At 42.9% G+C, this 18,714-nt stretch overlaps 1 protein-coding gene and 2 long non-coding RNA genes across 3 annotated transcripts; 2 read left to right on the plus strand and 1 right to left on the minus strand.

Moving 5' to 3' along the window:
* Positions 1–61: 61 nt before the first annotated feature.
* Positions 62–11,095, minus strand: LOC127493976 (uncharacterized). Its single transcript, XR_011387916.1, has 2 exons — positions 10,966–11,095; positions 62–811 (listed from the first exon to the last, which is right to left on the minus strand). It is a non-coding gene; the product is annotated as an uncharacterized lncRNA (long non-coding RNA).
* Positions 10,109–17,558, plus strand: NDUFB4 (NADH:ubiquinone oxidoreductase subunit B4). Its single transcript, XM_002716651.5, has 3 exons — positions 10,109–11,478; positions 16,234–16,380; positions 17,436–17,558. The coding sequence occupies exons 1-3, from the start codon at positions 11,299–11,301 to the stop codon at positions 17,496–17,498; spliced, it is 390 nt and encodes a 129-aa protein (XP_002716697.2). The 5' UTR covers positions 10,109–11,298; the 3' UTR covers positions 17,499–17,558.
* LOC138849294 (uncharacterized) lies at positions 11,485–14,776 on the plus strand. Its single transcript, XR_011387915.1, has 2 exons — positions 11,485–13,268; positions 13,653–14,776. It is a non-coding gene; the product is annotated as an uncharacterized lncRNA (long non-coding RNA).
* Positions 17,559–18,714: the final 1,156 nt, after the last annotated feature.

Genomic DNA, 18,714 nt, shown 5'->3' on the forward strand with positions numbered 1-18,714 from the left:
TTTTGTTTTGGGTGATGACACCCTTGTGGTTATGTAGGAAAAAATGCTCTTAAACTGTTAGAAATACACAACGAAGTATTTAATACATAAAATAAAATACTGTCAGGATTGCATTCAAATAATCCAGCAAAAAATATAATGAGGTATATAAAGGAGGATAGATATTTAGGCAAAACATTTAAGGTTGTAAAAGCTGGGGAATTAATGCATGGAGTTCATCACATTATTTCCCGTTTTTGTGTGTTTGAAAATTCCTGTAATGAAAAATAGAAGTTATTTGATATTTTAAAAGAGCTCCTGGGAGGAAATCTTATCTAATTGTCTTTAATACCTGTGAAAAAACAACCACATAATTGGTTTTAAAACTTTGGTCAGGTTTTATATTTAGAATATCTAACAGAAAAAGGGGTTGATTCTTTGACGATATAGAGTGACAGGAGGTGGATTTTATTTCTGTTCTCTATTTTTAAAAAAGTATTTACTTATTTATTTTTTATTTGAGAGGCAGACACACACAGGCAAGCGGACACACACACACACACACACATTGAGAAAGAGAGAGAGCTCTCACCTGTTGGTCCACTCCCCAAATGCCTGCGAAGTCTGGAGCTGGGTTGGAGCAGAAGTTGGGAACAGGGAATGCATTCCCGGTCTCTCATGTGGGATCCAAATACTTGAGCCATCACCTGCTGCCTCCCAGGATGCACATTAGCAGGAATCTGAGCTGGGACTTGAACTCCAGCACTCTGATATGGGATGTGGCCATCCTAAGTGCTGTCATAACCGCTAGGGCTAGCACCTGCCCTGGGAGCTGGATTTTAAAATAGAGAAGAAATCAGGATTCAAACGTCAGGATGCTTGGTCCCTGTTTGATTCTTGCCACTTCTCTCTAGAGCAAGAGAAAGCATCTAACAGAATCTCTGCTATGCCCCTACCAAGAGGGTCTGACATGAGGTATTTTGCATTATGATCACATTTCACTTCCAAAACTCTGTCTAGGGACCCATTTCATAGATGGAGAAACTGAGGCTTTAGAGATCAAGTCTTTTGCCTAAAAGCCGTAGGGTGATAAATTGCAGGGGCATTGGGAAAAGGGTCTGGGTTTGAAGTTACTGTATCTCACCCCAGGGTCTGGCACAATCCACAGTCTTCACCCCAGCTCCTCGCGGTTGACCTGAGGTCAGCCTGCGGTTCTGAGAAATGGCTTTGTTAACTGACTCTAATGAATTGACTCTCTGGGAATTGGACTCGATTAGGACAAGCTTAAACCAAGAGAAATTAAGAGCATGTGCCCCTGGGCAGCGACAGTGGCACGAACTAAAAGGCCAGTTGAGGACTGTCAGGGAGGCACAGCGCCTGTTTATCCCAGAGCCTCAAGGGATTGGCAGGGGCTGCCAGGGAGGCTGGAGTGGGCCCAGTACTACTAGAGCCAACTGGGTGAGAAACAAAGATAAACTGAACTGTGAAAAAGCACGTAACTCACTAAGGAAACGTAAAATGTCAGCAAAAGCAGTGTTTCCCTCTTCAAGTTCTCATTTATACTTCAAGGTCACGTGAAGGAGACAGTTTAGTAAATTATGATTATGTCTTCTTGTTGGACTATTATTCGTCCATAATACCATGGATATCAACATCCACAATAATGACTCCAGAAAAATGCTGCTGCTTTTTTTTTTTTAAGATTTATTTATTTATTTGAAAGTCAGAGTTACACAGAGAGAGAAGGAGAGGCAGAGAGAAAGAGGTCTTCCATCCACTGGTTCACTCCCCACATGGCCACAATGGCTGGAGCTGTGCCGATCCGAAGCCAGGAGCCAGGAGCTTCTTCCAGGTCTCCCATGTGAGTGCAGGGGCCCAAGGACTTGGGACATCTTCTGCTGCTGTCCCAGGCCATAGCAGAGAGCTGGATCCGAAGTGGAGCAGCCAAGACATGAACCAGCGCCCATATGGGATGCTGGCACTGCATGCAGTGGTTTTACCCACTACGCCATAGCACCAACCCTGAAAAGTGCTTCCTTTTAGAACCCAAGTGAAAAAACCAAATACAGTATATATACACATGTACCATGAAGGTACATAAAATAATGTACATACATTATATATATACACATGTACCTTCATGTACATGTACATGTGTATTATATATATAATACAGTGTATATACATATATGCATATTCATATACACTGTATTCTGCTTTTTCTCATACATACTTCACATATATATGGCATGATTATAATTTCCTAAAACATCTACATGGAAAAAAATTGGAAGAAAAAATGTCAAAATGTCATGTGATTGTCTTAGGTAATGTATATATGGATTTTTAAAGTATTTCATTACATTTTTAAATTTGGCTGTAATGAATTCATGACTTTAATATGGGGAAAATGTTTTAAAAATCTTCAAAGAACTTCATTTTACTTCTTATCCTTGTTTAATTCAGGGTAATGAAGATGCTTATAGGAATAAAAGTTGTGAGAAATGTAGTTTCACATCCAAAATTTAAGTGTAATTTGGTATAGAATCCGAGTAAGTGGTGGTAAATTAAATGTTAGCTGCCCTCAGTTAGCCACATACTCATGAAGCAAACCTATCACTGGGTCTCAATCCCTTTTGCTTGGTCAAGATGACCAGGAGACATTGAGGTCTGGGCTCAGGACGCTCAGGCCAGTGAGAGCAGATTACAGATCTCCAGCAATGGGTCTGTCTCTGGACCTCAGCAGGTTAAATTCATATGTCAGCATTTTCAGTTACCCATCTCCTTGGCATATCTCACAAGGCTCAAGACCCAGACTCGACCTGCCAGTCTTTCAGGGGCCTGGCTTGTGCTGCATTTCCGAAAGCCAGAGTCAACCCAGGCAATCATTTCAACTACAGCTCTTAACCGGTTAGAGAACTTCTCTGCATAACCTTTGAGTCAACATGTGAGTTTTCACCTGCCCCACCCAGTCTACAGAGTTCCTTGGCTGGGGAGACAGAGTGGTGTCTTCTGGCTGACTCAAGATTGACATATTGGATATCTGCCACTTAGAGACATGAAGTTCAGTAACTTTCCTGAAGAGTCTTTAACAAAAACTGACAAAAAGAAATATGAAAAGCTTCCCATCATCCAACCAACCTTAGGGCCTGTCGTACTTCCCAAGTTCCTGGAGAGTATGTCCAGTAAGAAAGAGAGCAAAAACAAGCACGCATCACCTGTAATACCAAGCAGAACAGGAAGAAATAGGATTCACCTTTAGGTAAGAGGAGGAATCACCTCTACTTGAGGTGTTAGGGAAAGATTTCTAGTGGACCTTGATGGACATTTGATTTCAACCAGCCACAGAGCGCTGGAGGGATTTGACCTTGTTGGGTAGTCAAGGTGATACAGAATTGAGTTCTGAAGGATGACTGGGAGTATAGCCTGGAGTGTAATGTGTAAGGCAGAGTGGTGATAGGCGCATTGGCCCTGGGGAAGAAGGAACTGAGAGAGGCCAGTGGGGCTGGAGCTGGGATTAGGGCCAGCTGAAAAGGCAGGAAGCAGACCACACTGGAGTTGTGTGTCATTTAAGAGTTTAATTAGGCGTGATAGAATCATGTATATTTAAGCAGGTCACTCTGGCTGAGCAGATATATGTAAGAAAACCAACCAGGAGACTACTGTTCCTCTCAAGCCAAAGATGATGATAGGGAAATAGTTTTATCACAAAGAGGAAAGCAATGACATAGCCTCAGCTAAGAGGATTAACCCTCTTTTATGTAAAATTGACAACCTGCAAGAAAATGTCACCTTACACGTTGTAGGAAACTTATGGTTCCTTTCAAGTTCAAATATGTGCTTATGTAAGTGACTTTGTAATAAGAACAGATATATGCCTACACTCGGATGAAAAGACTGTGAAGAAGAGAAATGCAGAATGTAATATTCATAAGCTTTTGGATATCTCTACCTGATGGATATGTTTCTAAGTGTACTGTATATTTCAAGCAGAAATCTTTTTCTCTCCCTTGGTTGATTTGTATACAGCATACTGAACCGATGGCATGAACAAACCATTATGCTTGTGTTACTTTTGTCTTTATGATAAAGCCGGTTCATAGAAGCATGTGTATTAAGTATTTCCCTATCACCTTCAATTCACCCTGTGTAATCTTGTTCAGGGAAAAAATAAACTGCAATGGCCCTGGGATATTATAATGCATCTTCATATTGGAAATAGATCAGGTAGACAAAATGAGTAAGGCTGGGAGAGATACAAACCACACATTAACAAGCTGGATCTCACCTTGAACTCAGTGAATAGAGAATACACATGCTTTTTAAGCAAACATGAAATTATTTTAAAAATTGACTATGTGTTACTACCAGGGTATGTTCCTCTGTAATTGAACAGAATATGAGCATACAATTTATGCATTTTTCTATCTGTATGTTGAATTTCAGTAAAATGGCTGTTAAAAAAAAAGCCAAACCAAACCAAACTTGATTACATATGAAGACCTAAACAGAGTTTCTACAAATTTCAAAGGGTTAATATCATAAAGGCAATGATCTCTAAAAACAACGCAATTAAATTAGAAATTAACAGTGAAAAGATAGAGGGCAGATGTTGTGTCAGAGTGAGTTAAGCCACCACTTGCAATGCTGGCAGCCCATATTGGAGTGTCAGTTCCTGTCCCAATTCCTTTGATTCCCATCCAGCTTCCTGCTAATGCAACCTAGGAGAGAGCAGATGATGGCAGGTGGGTCTCTGCTACCCACATGGGAGACCTGGATGGAGTTTTATGTTCCTGGTTTCAGCCTGGCCCAGGCCTGGAAGTTGCAGGTATTCGGAGATGAACCAGAGGATGGAAGCTATCTCTTGACCGCCCCCTCCCCTGTTGTTGATGTGACTTTCAAATAAATAAAAGTAAGTAAATAAACATTAAACACAATCTCTCAGACTTCTGTTTCTGACCTCTAGACCCAGATTTAAAGGGTTAGAATGAAAAGATGAGGTCCACACAAGATAAATCTCCTTGCAAAAGAAAAAAGAAAAGAACCAAACCAAACATCTTTTGGAGGTTCAAAATTGCATTTCTAAATAACATGTGATTGAAGGATTAAATATATGTGATTTAAAGAAAAAGAATATAATGTAAATCATGACATACTCAGAACTATGTGATGGTAAAACTAATAAAAACTGCTGGAGGCATGGGCAGTTGGCCTAGAGTTAAGGCACTGCTTGGGATGCCCACATCCTACATTGGGGTGTCTGCATTGAAGTTGTAGCTCTGCTCCTGATGTCAGATTTCTGCTAATGTGCACTTGGGAAGTAGCAGGTGATGGCTCAAGTCCTGAGTCCCTGACACCCGTGTGGGAGACCTGGTGTTCCTAGCTCCCAACACGAGGCTGGCCCAGCCCCAGACATCATGGACATTTGGGGAATAAACCATGAGGTGGGAGATTTTTGTATGTCTGTCTGTCTCTCTGCCTCTCAAAATAAATAATTTAAAATACATGTGGTATAGCTAAATGTACAGATTTACATGTATATATATTTTAAAATGTAAAAATAAAAGAGAATGAGACAGCATTCAGCTTAGGAAGCTAAAAAAAGATATTAGAATAAACTGAAGAAAAATGAAAGAAATAAGAAGAAACTATTGATTACAGTTGATTAACACAATAAAAAGGAATTGCAATGAAACTCTCAACAACTCATTCTGTAGATATCAACAATCTGATTCTAAAATTTATATTGTGAGAAAAAAAACTCAGAATACAAACATAATTTTGAGGAAGAGTAAAGTTGGAGGACGGATACGACCCAACTTCAAGGCTTTCTATAAAGTTACATTAATCAGTAGAACAATGTGGTGTAGTAAAAGGCTAGGTAAATAAATCAATGAAACAGAGAGCCCAGAATTAGATCTACATAAATTTGGTCAATTACTCTTTGACAAAGAAGCAAAAACAACACAATGGTGCAAAGATAGTATTTTCAACAAATGGTGATGAAACAACTGGACTTCCACACACAAAGACATAAATCTAAATATAGACCTTCCACCTTCCACAAAAATGAACTCAAAATGAATCATAGATCTAAATTTAAAACACAAAATGGGGGGGGCATTTAGCACAGTGGTTAAGATGTCCCTTGAGGTGTTTGCATCCCCTATCAGAGTGCCTGGGTTCGAGCCCAGCTCCTTTGCTTCCGATCCAACTTCCTGGATCCATCTGCAACCTGAGGGCAGCAGATAATGGCTCAAGCACTGGGTCCCTGTCAGTTATGTGGGAGACCCAGAAGGATTTCCTGGCTCCTCACTTTGCCCTGGTCCAGCCCTGGCTGTTGTGGGCATTTGGGGACTGAATCAGCAGATGGAAGATCTTTCTCTCCCGGCCTTCAAATAAAATGAGAATAAATAAAAAAATTACCCCCCCCCCATAATTATTCAAGTGCTGGAAGAGAAATAGGGGGAAACAGAAATGACCTTGGGGATGATGATGCCTTTTTATATACAACAACAAAGACATGATCCATGAAAAAATCATTGATTAGCTGTATTTCATTAAAATTAAAAACTTCTGCTCTGTAAAAGACAATATCTGGAGAATAAGACAAACCAAAATGAGGAGAAAATATTTACAAAAGGCACATCTGAGAAAGGACTCATAAAATATACAAAGAATGCATAAAACTCAACAATAAGAAAACAAGCAACCCTATTACTAAATGAGCCAAAGATGTTAACAAATAGCTCACCAAAGAAGATACACAGATGTCAAATAAGCACATGAAAGATGCTCCATGTCAGAGGTCAACAGGGAAATGCAAATTAAAATAACAATGAGCTACCCCTACTCATCTGTTGGAATTGTCAAAACCCGGCATACTGACACCACCAAACACTGGCAAGAACATGGAGCAGTAGGAATGCTCACTTATTGTTGATAGTGTAACCAGGTATAAGATGACATAAAAGTTGCAGGAGTTGGTTCTTGCCATAATTAAATGCAAACGGGCAAGTCCCCAGTGTACAGCTTCACTGTCACTACTTCTAGCCAAATGATGTTTTTCATGCTGCTTTTACAAAGCACTATGTTGTGTTTTGCTGCAAGGCTAAATCGTTAGCTTTCTTCTTTTTTTTTTTTTAAATTTTATTTTCAATCTCCCTCCTTCCTGTACCTGAAGCACATAGCCTGTAGTTTTTTTTTTCTTTGCCATGCTCTAAGATTGCTTTAATCCTATCTTGACCTCTCTTAACAGGCAGCCAGAGCAGAGCCACCCAGTTGAGACAGGATTAATCTCCTCACTCGCAGGCCTTCTCAAGGACTAAGCATCGATCTGTGGGAAGTCGAGCACCAGGCTGACTGGCATTGCAGCCAACTGAACACTTGCTGTTCCTCTTGCCTTACAAACCCCAGACTGTCCTCACCAAGTAGGCTGGTAGTTCTTGAGACGTGAATCTTCTGATTCCTCATCTACTGATGGGTGAAACTTTCTCCTTCCTTGACCCTCAAACCTTGTCCTTGTTAGTTGATTCGGCACTGGAACGGGGACAGAGCTTTTGGTAACAGTAGGAATCCACAATGGTATAGGCACTTTGGAAGACAGTTTGGCAGTTTTCTATGAAACTAAACATGCCCTTACTAAACTAAACTGCCAGCAGTTGAGATCCTTGGTATTTACCCAGAGGAACTGAAGGTTTATGTCCACACAAAAATCCGTGTGTGCATGTTTATTTATAACTGCCAAAACTTGGATGCAACCAAGATGTCTCTCTTTGGGTGACTGGATAAATAAACTGTGATATATCCAGGCAATGAAATACTATTCAACACGAAAAAGAAATGAACCATCGTGCCGTGAAAAGACAAGGAGGAAACTTCAGTACCATTACTAAGTGAAAGAAGACAATCTGAAACGACTGAATACTGTATGATTCCAACTACTGACATTCTGGGAAAGGGAACGCTAGCGAGACAGTGAAGAGATCAGTGGTTACCAGAAGCTGGGAGGGAACTGGCAGCTGGGGGTGGGGAGTGGGGAAGAAGGTGGAATAGGCAAATCACGGAGGATGTGTAGGGGAGTGAAAACATACTACACGCTATAATAATGACGAATATACATGTATCATTAAACACCTGTCCAAACACACAGAATGTTTAAGAGTGACCCCTAAAGTGAACTATGGGTGATAATGGTATGTGGATGTAGACTCACCAGTTGTAGCAAATGTACCTTTCTGGTGGAGGATTTTTGATAAGGCGAGACTATATATGTGTTGGGGCAGGTGGTGTATGGAAAATCTTTGCACCTTCTTAATTTTGCTGTGAACCTAAAACTGCTCTAGAGGTAGTTGCTACTTGTTTTTAAGAAAGGGTTACATGTCTTCATAGACAAGCTAGACAATCCTCTAGCAGGACTGATGAAGGAGAAAACAAGCAAGAAATATACAATATTAGAAGTAAAGGGGCCGGTGCTGTGGTGTAGTGTGTAAAGCTGTTGCCTGCTGTGCCAATATCCCATATGGGCACCAGTTCAAGTCCCGGCTGCTCCACTTCTGATCCAGTTCCCTGCTAATGCACCTGGGAAAGCAGCAGAAGATGGCCCAAGTGCTTGGAACCCTGCACCCACCTGGGAAAACTGGAAGAAGCTCCTGGCTCCTGGCTCAGGCCTGGCCCAGACCAGGCCACTGTGGCCATCTATGGAGTAAACCAGTAAAAGGAAAATCTCTTTCTTTGTCTCTGTCTCTCCGTCTTTTTCTCTGTAACTCTGACTTCCAAAGATTTACTTATTTATTTGAAATTCAGAGTTACAGAGAGAGAGAAAGAGAGAGAGAGGTCAAACATGCATTATTTTAAGAAACTTCCCCCTGGTCCCACCAGGAAACTGGAAAAAACATAAGACTTCTAGTTTTCCCTGTCATATCATTTTGAGTCCCCAAGAGTAGAACAGAAATGAGGAGTTTTAAACCTCCATATATTTGACAACCATCCTCAGCAATCTTATGACAACCAGGCAAGTATAAGAAGAATCACTTTAACTCACCTAAATATTTACCTTAAAAGAAATGTGTCTCTTTGGGGCCCACACTGTGGTGTAGAGGGTAAAGCTGCCGCCTGTAGTACCAGCATCCCATATGGGTGCCGGTTCAAGTCCCAGCTGCTCCACTTCCCATTCAGCTCTCTGCTATGGCCTGGGAAAGCAGTGGAAGATGGCCCCCAAGTCCTTGGGCCCCCGCTCCTGCATGGGGGACCCTGAAGAAGCTCCTGGCTCCTGGCTTCGGATCAGCACAGCTCCAGCTGTTGTGGCCAACTGGGGAGTGAACCAGCAGATGGAAGACCTCTCTCTCTCTCTGCCTCTCCTTTCTCTGTGTAATTCTGACTTTCAAGTAAAATAAATAAATCTTAAAAAAAAGTGTCTTTTTTATTCTTTCTACATGTTCTTCCTAGATTAGTATCTAACCTATAAACAAAAGGTTTTTGCAACTTTATGGAGTCTTTAGAATTTATAATCAGCTGCTGCTTTTCACACTGCTGTGTTTTCTTAATATTTCAAAACACCTCTGAGTGAATTGGAACTTCCATTCTTTATATGCTTGAAAATGGAGCTCCAGTGATTTGTCTCAAATTTCTGGTTTCTGCATTCTCCCAGCCTGCCTGCTGATGAGTCCATTTTGCTCCGGATTCATTTGGACATTAAACTACTTTACCATCAGATATCAGCACACTTCCTCTGTTCTTTCTGTTCTGTCCGCTCCTGAAAGACAAAACAGCTCATCCTCTGTTTCTTCCGGGTTTCTCCCACGGAGCCTAGAAGATTGACTGACTAGCGTGCAGTATGCTTCACGCGGTGGGTGCTTAATAAATATTTTAAAACAGCATTAAAAATGTTGAATAAATTTGACAGCAGTGCTGCTCCTCATCACGTCAAGTGCCAGCACTTCCCAGGTCCTTCCTCTGCCTAGCAACCACTTCCCAGCATACCTCCACGTCCCGACATTTCAGCAGAGCCGCGGCTCCTGTCATCTGGCTTCCCTGGCCCGGGTCATGGAAATACTGCTAATGGTGTTTCTTCCGAGGAATATCTGATTGCTACCCAAAGGCCCTGCTGTGTAACTTGAAATTGTTTTTTTTTTTTTTTTTTCCCTTGGTGGTAGTGGAAGGGAAGAAGGAAGGACCGTACATATGGGGAAGGGATCAATTCTGTTACCTCGGTTTTCTCTCCAACTCAACCTTTTACAATGCCCCTGTATTTTCATATCTGTAACAATGGTTTTCATCCTTGCAAAATTTCATTTGCAAGGCAGAGGAGAGAGAGAGAGAGAGAGAGAGAGAGAGAGAGAGAGGGAGATCTTTCATCCTCTGGCTCACTTTCCAAATGCCTGAAATAGCTGGGGGCTGGACCAGGCTGAAGCCAGGAGCCCAGAATTCACAAGCATGGCAGGTACGCAAGCACTTGAGCCAACATCTGCTGCCTTCCAGGGTGCACGGGATCAGAAGCTGAATCAGAAGTAGAGGAGGCAGGACTCAAACCCAGGCACTCTGGTTTGGGATGTCCCTGTCCCAAGCAGTGACGTAACTGCTGTTTCACACACCTGCGCCTGTTTTCCATCCTTAGCGCCTGAAGAGCAGTAAGCATGTTAGGTAAGAAGGTTACGCATTTTAACTCAGGTGTTGTTTCTTTACGAGCTTTATTCAATAGCTCATTTTTCTCCCTCACCTGCTATAGTCAGGCAACACTTTTATTATAATATCATTCTATTATTAATCATTTCACGCCTATGAAAAATGTTCATTGTTGACTTAGGTTGTACGGACCTAATATGGTAACGCAAGGAAAAGCAAATTCTCTTTTTCTTGGATAGAGAATTACGCTTTGCACAGCATTTTGGTGCCTATTCATTAGCTTGAGCCTCACAACAAATTTGCTAGCCTTACAGAATGATTTTAAGTGACTTGCCCAAGGTCAGATAGCTTGGATGAACCCACCCCGGAAAGCAGGACTTCTGACTCCATCACCAGTCCCACACAGCTCAACTTCACAAAGGCAGCACTGGTTCCATCGGTAGCGCCAAGGCTGCTAGGAAGCAGCAGCAGTGACAGTTCGGAGGGTGGGTGGAGGCGAGGAAGGCCGACTGCGCACGCGCAAATCAGGTGAGGCGAACTGAAGTGTCCAGGAAGGTCGGGGAAAGAAACCCAGCCAGATTAAATGCCATTCTCCACCGCCCGCTAACGCGCAGGCGCACTTCCTGCGACTGAAGGTCAAAGGGAAGGGGGCGGGGCCCAGAGCTGCGCAGGCGCAGTTGTGCTCCGGTCGCCAAGATGTCGTTCCCAAAGTATAAGCCGTCGCGCCTGGCCACTCTTCCGAGTACTCTCGATCCAGCCGAATACTACATTTCTCCGGAAACCCGGCAGGCGCAAGCCGAGCGGTTGGCTATAAGATCCCGGCTTAAACGGGAGTACCTGCTTCAGTACAACGACCCCAGCCGCCGAGGGCTCATTGTGAGTGGGGGGCCTGCCGGGCGGGAATCGCGGGGGCCCGGATCCCGGACTGGCTGGGGGGACCAGCCCGGGGGCGGCCACCGTCCCCCAGCAACATCCCAGACGCCGGCCCGCTTCCTGGCCCCGACGGCGGCCAGCGCACTAGCCCTTTGACCTTGGCTACAGTGCAAATGGGGCAGGTTTGATTCCTGGCTTGATCCCTTCATTCCCCTGGGTGACCTTGAAGAAGTTATTCAACCCTACTAAGACTCGATTTTCCTGTCTGGAAAACGAGCGTTGTATAGGACTTCCTAAGGCTGCAGAAATAAGGCACGTGATTGGCCCTGCACAGGGCCTGGCTGTACACGTGTTCACTCAGTGCTTCTATCTGTTTATCTTTAGCGTTGAAGAAGCCTTTTCAGTTCAGAGTTGGGAGGACTCCTGCTCTCTCCTGGTGGTGATACAGTGATGCTTCAGCCCGTGTCTTTTAATGAGCCTGCAGTTGTTTGAAGCTTTAGGCTTTGGAGTCAGACCCCAAGGCACCACATTTTGGCAGACTGTACAGCTTTGGGCACTTTACCTGACCCCTGTAAATCGTAGTGTGCTGATACCAGTATGGAAGTGATGTGCATTCTTCGTGGAATTGTGGGGTGAAATGAGATAATGTTACATTCAAAGCCCCAGACATAGACCCTGGAAACTGGTAGCTTGTATTCTTTAACAAATGCGCTTTTAGGTAGTTTTCTGTACAGAGCTGTCTGAATACGCCATTATGTTTTCTAAAAAAGACTTCCCAGCACTTGCATTGGGATTCTCTAGGAATTGTCGGAAGTGTGAGGATTGAAGGAAAGTTACAGTGTTCCAGGAACAGTGCTGCACTGTTAATAATCTGAGCATTATTTTCCCCAAATATCACCACTCTCCAGAGAATTCAGCTGCGTTATCATCCCAGTCTTACGGATGAGAAGCCGGCATAGGAAGGGGACTCGCAGCTATCCCCTTAGCGAGTGATAGAGCAGAATTTGAGCTCCTCTCTGTGGAACCTACAGCATCTGCTTTTCACTGGTTGGCTGTACTGTCTCCAGCCAGAACCTGTTTACTTGGGAAGATACACACAGACACATTTATAATATATATGTGCCCACATTGTTGGGGTTGATGTGCTCGATGGTATAATCTAGAAAATAAGAAAAAAGTAAAAAAGTAGAGTAAGGCCCTGATCACACGGACCTGAGATTTAAACCCCAGATGTATTTTCTGGTACCGTGACCCAGGGCAGTTTCAGTTGTTCTAATATATAGAAAATAGGAGTAATAATACTCGCCTCTTTGGTGGCTCTGTTAATTAAATGAATACATGATGTAATCAGTTATTAATCAATATGTTTCATTGATTAGTTAGTGCAATCATTGCTAAGAATCTTTTATGCTGAGGTCACGATGGAGAACAAATTCCCTGTCCTCATGGGGCTTCCCTTCCAGCTGAGGAGACAAGTGATAACAGTCTGTCATTTAACATGTAAGTGATAAGTGAGATGAAAAAATAAGAGGGGAAAACAGATCTGGCAGGTGACTGGCAGATCTCCGTGTGTGTGTGTGTGTGTGTGTGTGTGTGTGTAGCAGGGAGGGTGAGCAGATGTGATTGTAGATAGGCCCAGGGGAGGTGACACCTGACCAAGGAGCTGAGAGGAGGAAGGTGAGGGAGCTAGCCACTTACTCTAGGAAGGTAGAATTCTACTCAGAAGCAACAGCACGTGCAAAGGCCCTTTGGGCAGGAGGATGCTGGGTAATTAAAAAACATACTGAAGAGAGGCCGGCGCCGCGGCTCACTAGGCTAATCCTCCGCCTAGCGGCGCCGGCACACCGGGTTCTAGTCCCGGTCGGGGCGCCGGATTCTGTCCCAGTTGCCCCTCTTCCAGGCCAGCCCTCTGCTGTGGCCAGGGAGTGCAGTGGAGGATGGCCCAAGTGCTTGGGCCCTGCACCCCATGGGAGACCAGGAAAAGCACCTGGCTCCTGGCTCCTGCCATCGGATCAGCGCGGTGCGCCGGCCGCAGCGCGCCGGCCGCGGCGGCCATTGGAGGGTGAACCAATGGCAAAGGAAGACCTTTCTCTCTGTCTCTCTCTCTCACTGTCCACTCTGCCTGTCAAAAAAAAAAAAAAAAAAAAAAAAAAAAAAAAAAAACATACTGAAGAGAGCACTGTAGCTAATATGGAGAAGGTGTGGGCAGAGATGAGGTCATAGAGGCGCCTGAGACTAGATCACGGCAGGCCTTCTGGGTCATGGTTAGGACTTTCACGAAGTAGGGACTCACATAATCTGCACTTGGACTTCAACAGTCTCTCCTGCTGCTTAGTTGAGAATGGCTATGGGGAAGCAAAGGCAGGGGTGGGGAGACCCACTAGGAGGCAATCATTTCTAATTTGATGGTGGCAACCAGGTGGTGGCACTGGAGGTGGTGAGACGTGGTCAGTTTTGGGTGTGCACTAAAGTAGAGCCAACCAAGTTTGCTGGCAGATGAGATGTGGTTTGTGAGAGAAAGAGGGGTTCTGGGTGACTTCGAGGTTTTTGACCTGAGCAGTTGGAAGAATGAAGTCGCCTTTCACCAAGGTGCAGAAGAACGTGAGTGGGGCAGGTATGGAGGTGGGGTGGGGTACTGGGAAATCAGTTTGGGATTTGTGACATTTGAGGTGACTGTTAGTACGTCAGTATTAGCAGGTGGCTGGATGTTAGATCTGGAGTTCAGGAAGAGGTCGAGGACGAGAAGTGTAATTTTGGAGTTGTGAGCTGTAGGTAGATAGTTGAAGTCATATGACCAGATAGCACTGTCTAGGGACTGAATGTAGATAGGAAAGGTGAGCAAGACCTGCAGTTCACTGTTGTAGAGAAAAGAAGAAACCAAGAGTGAATGGCCGGAGAGTTAGGAGGGAAGCCAAGTCAGGTGAAGAAATGTCAAGGAAAGTCCCATCATGTCCAGTTCTGCCAGCCACTGGCTGTGGTGGTGTCGTGCGGGTCTTCTGCAGCCTCTCTCTCAATTAGAGTGCTGGGCTCGATGACCCTTGGTCAGGGGCCTCTTGGTAATTTGCAGAATGAAATGTCTGGTTTTTGAAAAACAGATCTGGCAGGTGACGGGCAGACTGAGAAGTCTGCCATTGGACAGTCATTGAAATATATCATAGCAGAAGGGACAGATAAAAGAATAAATGTAGCTATGCTTCCAGATATGGAACTCGGGCATCCCCTTGAACCTGCCTCTTGTGTCTTTACCCTCTTTCCTGTTTTGTCTGCAGTACAGGCATAATAAAAACAAGGCTGCAAAACACCATGGTGCTTGCTTTCGTTTTACTGTGATAGGATAACGTTAGTAGTCTTTCAAAGCAGCAGTATCCGCACTGGTGTCCAGCAGTGAAGGCCCACACGCTTTCATCTGACTGAACGGAAGGGGAGCATTTCCACCAAAAAAGGTGTATTTACCTCTGGGTTCCAGCTGATGGTCAAGGGCGAATTGCTGTACTTCAGTTTGGCTTGAAATGTGACTATCGTAGACCCAGTTAAATTATTTTCATCTTACCAAGCGTGACTTATTGGTGTCTGTTAGCACCTTGACTGTTCACGTCATTTATTAAAGTCTTAACACTGATTTTACTTTCATATTTTTATCTCTCAGTTAATTGGAGAGAATAATTTTGTGAAACCATTTGAGGATTTAGCTAATTAACTTTAATTATGTGTTTGGGGGTGGATTTGCTATTCTTAGGTAGTTACTCTAGTATAAATATATTAAAATATACAATTGCGTTTTCTTAACTAAGATCTGATTTTCTTTAACAACAACTTTGACCTTTCCAGAACGTTTTAACGGTGTAAAATGTACCAATTTTTAAAAACATTTACTTGAAGGACAGAGTGACATAGAGAGAGGAAGAGACAGAGAAAGAATGATCTTGTATTTGCTGGTTCACTCCCCAAATGGCTACAACGGCCAGAGTAGGATCCGGCTGAAGCCAGGAACCAGGAACTCCATCTAGGTCTCTCACATGGGTGGCAGGGGCCCAAGGACCTGGACCGTCTTCTGCTGCTTTCCAGACTCATTAGCAGGGAGCTGGATCAGAAGCGGAGCAGCTGGGATTCAAACTGGTGCTCCAGATGTCGGAGGCCAGCAATGTAGGCAGTGTGTAACTCCCTGTGCCACAACACTGGCCCCCAAATGTACTGTCTTGCTTAAAAAATATCAGCCAAGTCAGCTTAAAAAACTTCCTTAGTGCAGAGTTAACCTATGCCTTCTTTTTACCTTCTTACAGCATATTTGTAGCCATTAAAGAGCAGTGTAGGGAGAACATTAGAAAAAGTCCTGGAAACAGAATACAAAGCTTCCTAGAGCATAGGAGATCTGCTTGTCTTCACCAGGAGTGCTGAGTGGATCTGATGGACAGGCTTATCAAAAGTCAGTGAAGAAAAAGCAGTCCTGAGAACGGATGACAACGATAAAGAAGAAGTAGCTTCTCTGATAGTTGAAAAAGATTAAGATTCTTAAATAAGTAGAAAGCTGAAGGGTGACATAAGGGTCTTAAATTCTGGGTAGGATTTGAACAGAAACAGCAGTTATTCAGAAAATACTAGAAATGATAGAACTTCTCTGAGGCTGTTGATGAATATTTAGGGTTTACCCTTGACTGTGGAGAGAACAAAGGGCATCTCCGGTGTTCCTTCCCAAAAGTCCTGATGAATTTGTTTCTCGACACGGCCCTCAAGTTCTGTAACTTTCTATTATAATTTCAGGAAGATCCTGCCTTAATTCGTTGGACATACGCAAGATCAGCAAATATCTACCCCAATTTCAGACCCACTCCCAAGAACTCACTCTTAGGAGCTCTGCTTGGAATCGGGCCCCTGTTTTTCTGGTACTATGTTTTCAAAACGGACAGGGTAAGTGTTGGGATGAGTGCTTCCCGTTTGTGTGACAGGCTCCCTGGGAAGGTGCTGGCTGCAGCACTTTCTCTTGACGACTGCCTGCAGTGCCCCTCCCGCCCTTCCTTTTTATTCCTTTCCAACCAGAGTTAAAATAGACAGTTCCCATTTTAAGCTTGATCTGACTGCTTTATGGTTTCAGCTGGTACAGAAATGTACTTTCGAAAAATCATGGTAGCCTCTGGTCCTACCAGTTTAATGACTGCTGTAGAATATAAAGTAATTAAATGGTCAGTTTAAATGTTTAAGACTTGAATGTAGCTCTTAAGTTTTCCTGGTGTGTTTTAAATGGCATAAGGAAATTATGCTGTGATTATTAAGCAAAGGAATTCCAAAGTAACTTTAAAAAGCTATTTTTTTCTCATTAAATGTGCAGAAACTAAGCTTTTTCTATTCTGATTCTTTGTAAACTTTTAGTTTTCTAAGTTCATTTGTTTTAAAAAGAGATGATACTGGGTTTAATGGCTCATATATTAACAGAATACATAAATGTTCCATATGTGCATAAATTCTACTTAAGCTGGTCACATTTGTAAATTAAATGTTAATACACAGTCTAACAAAGAGAAGCAAAGGTGGCCTGAGCTGGGATCACTGCTGTCAGAGATCTGGATGTTTGGTTATAAAAAGCCAAGCTTGTCTTCTGCATCAGATCACTTCTGGTCTAGACCCCTTGGCTGCAGCCCCCAGGCCACATTCTAGACTGGAGATCCCCCTTTACCTCTCTCCTATCCACTCTTGTTAGAGCTCACGTATTTTGATTACCTGATAAGTTAACTGCCGATCAGATAAAGTTACAACAATGTGGGTAAGATTGTTTTGAATAGGAGCATTTTGTTATTGTCTCTTTTGTGTTTCCTATTACTACTTTCTACTCATATCTCTGAGTGTAAGGCTACAATTAAACTTGGAGTGGTTTATTGTGTTTTTAGAATTGTACTATGGGTTGTGCCTGAATGCATTGTTTTTAATGTCTTTTTTGTTTTGTTTATTTTGTTCAATGTCTTATACAGGATAAGAAAGGAAAACTTATCCGGGAAGGAAAATTGGATCGGACATTTAACATCTCATATTAAAGTCTGGCAATGACCACTATAAATATTCTTGCTGAAATAAATCTTATATTAATCATGAAATAGTTTGTCAGTTTCAGAGTATTTATTGCACAAAAGGAATTGGAAGATAATTATAGTTTTCTCTTACTCAGTTTTGAAAATCTAAAGTACTTGCAAATTCTTAAGAATACCTGTACTACCAGATTAGACAGTAAGCATAATAACCAATTTCTTGAGTAATGTCTTATAAATGAAACCATACTTAAAATAGCTTTAAATGAATTCTTCACAAATAATTCAGCATATATTTTCATATAATATTCACTTGTATTTAAGAATTAAAGCTGGGGCCAATGCTGTGGCATAGCAGGTAAAGCTGCTGCCTGCATTGCCGGCATCCCATATGGGCACCAGTTTAAGTCCTGGCTGCTCCACTTCTGATCCAGCTCTCTGGAAAGCCTGGGAAAACAGTAGAAGATGGCCCAAATCCTTGGGCCCCTACACTGTCATGGGAGATCTGGAAGAAGCTCCAGGTTCCTGGCTTCGGATCGGCCCAGCTCCTGCTGTTGCAGCCATTTGGGGAGGGAACCAGCAGATGGAAGACCTCATTCTTTCTCTGACTCAGCCTCTCAAAAAAATAAATAAATCTTAAAAAAAAAATAAAGAATTAAAGCAAGATGTTAGTCTGATGGAAATGGGAAAATATTTTATTCATGTAATATATGGGATAATATTCAAGTTGAAGTGGAAAAATTCCCACATTTCTTTATAAATGTATTTACTTATGTGAACACCTATATGATAGATAAGGAACCTCATGAAATGTTTTATAAGTTGGAAAGATTTTCAGTTCATCAGATGCTGCATCAATACTGGGTTTCTATTTCCTCATTTACAGCATGGAGACAGTAATGCGCATTGATACATAACGTTCATGAAGGTGAAAATGAAATAACACAATATTAATAAAATATAGCTAGCCCATGTTGTGTAGCTCAGTCTTGAAACATTAGGGTGACAGGGCCAGCACAGTGGTGTAGTAGACTGAGCCTCCGCCTGCAGCACCAGCATTCCTTGTGGGCACTGCTTCACATCCTGGCTGCTCCTCTTGTGATCCAGCTCTCTGGTTGTGGCCTGGGAAAGCAGTGGAAGATGGCCCAAGTTCTTGGGCCCCTGCACCCTGTGAGAGACCTGGAAGAAGCTCCTGGCTCCTGGCTTCGGATCAGCCTAGTTCTGG

This window comes from Oryctolagus cuniculus, chromosome 4 (assembly GCF_964237555.1).
Source record: "Oryctolagus cuniculus chromosome 4, mOryCun1.1, whole genome shotgun sequence".
In the NCBI taxonomy this organism is placed as follows: Eukaryota; Metazoa; Chordata; class Mammalia; order Lagomorpha; family Leporidae; genus Oryctolagus; species Oryctolagus cuniculus.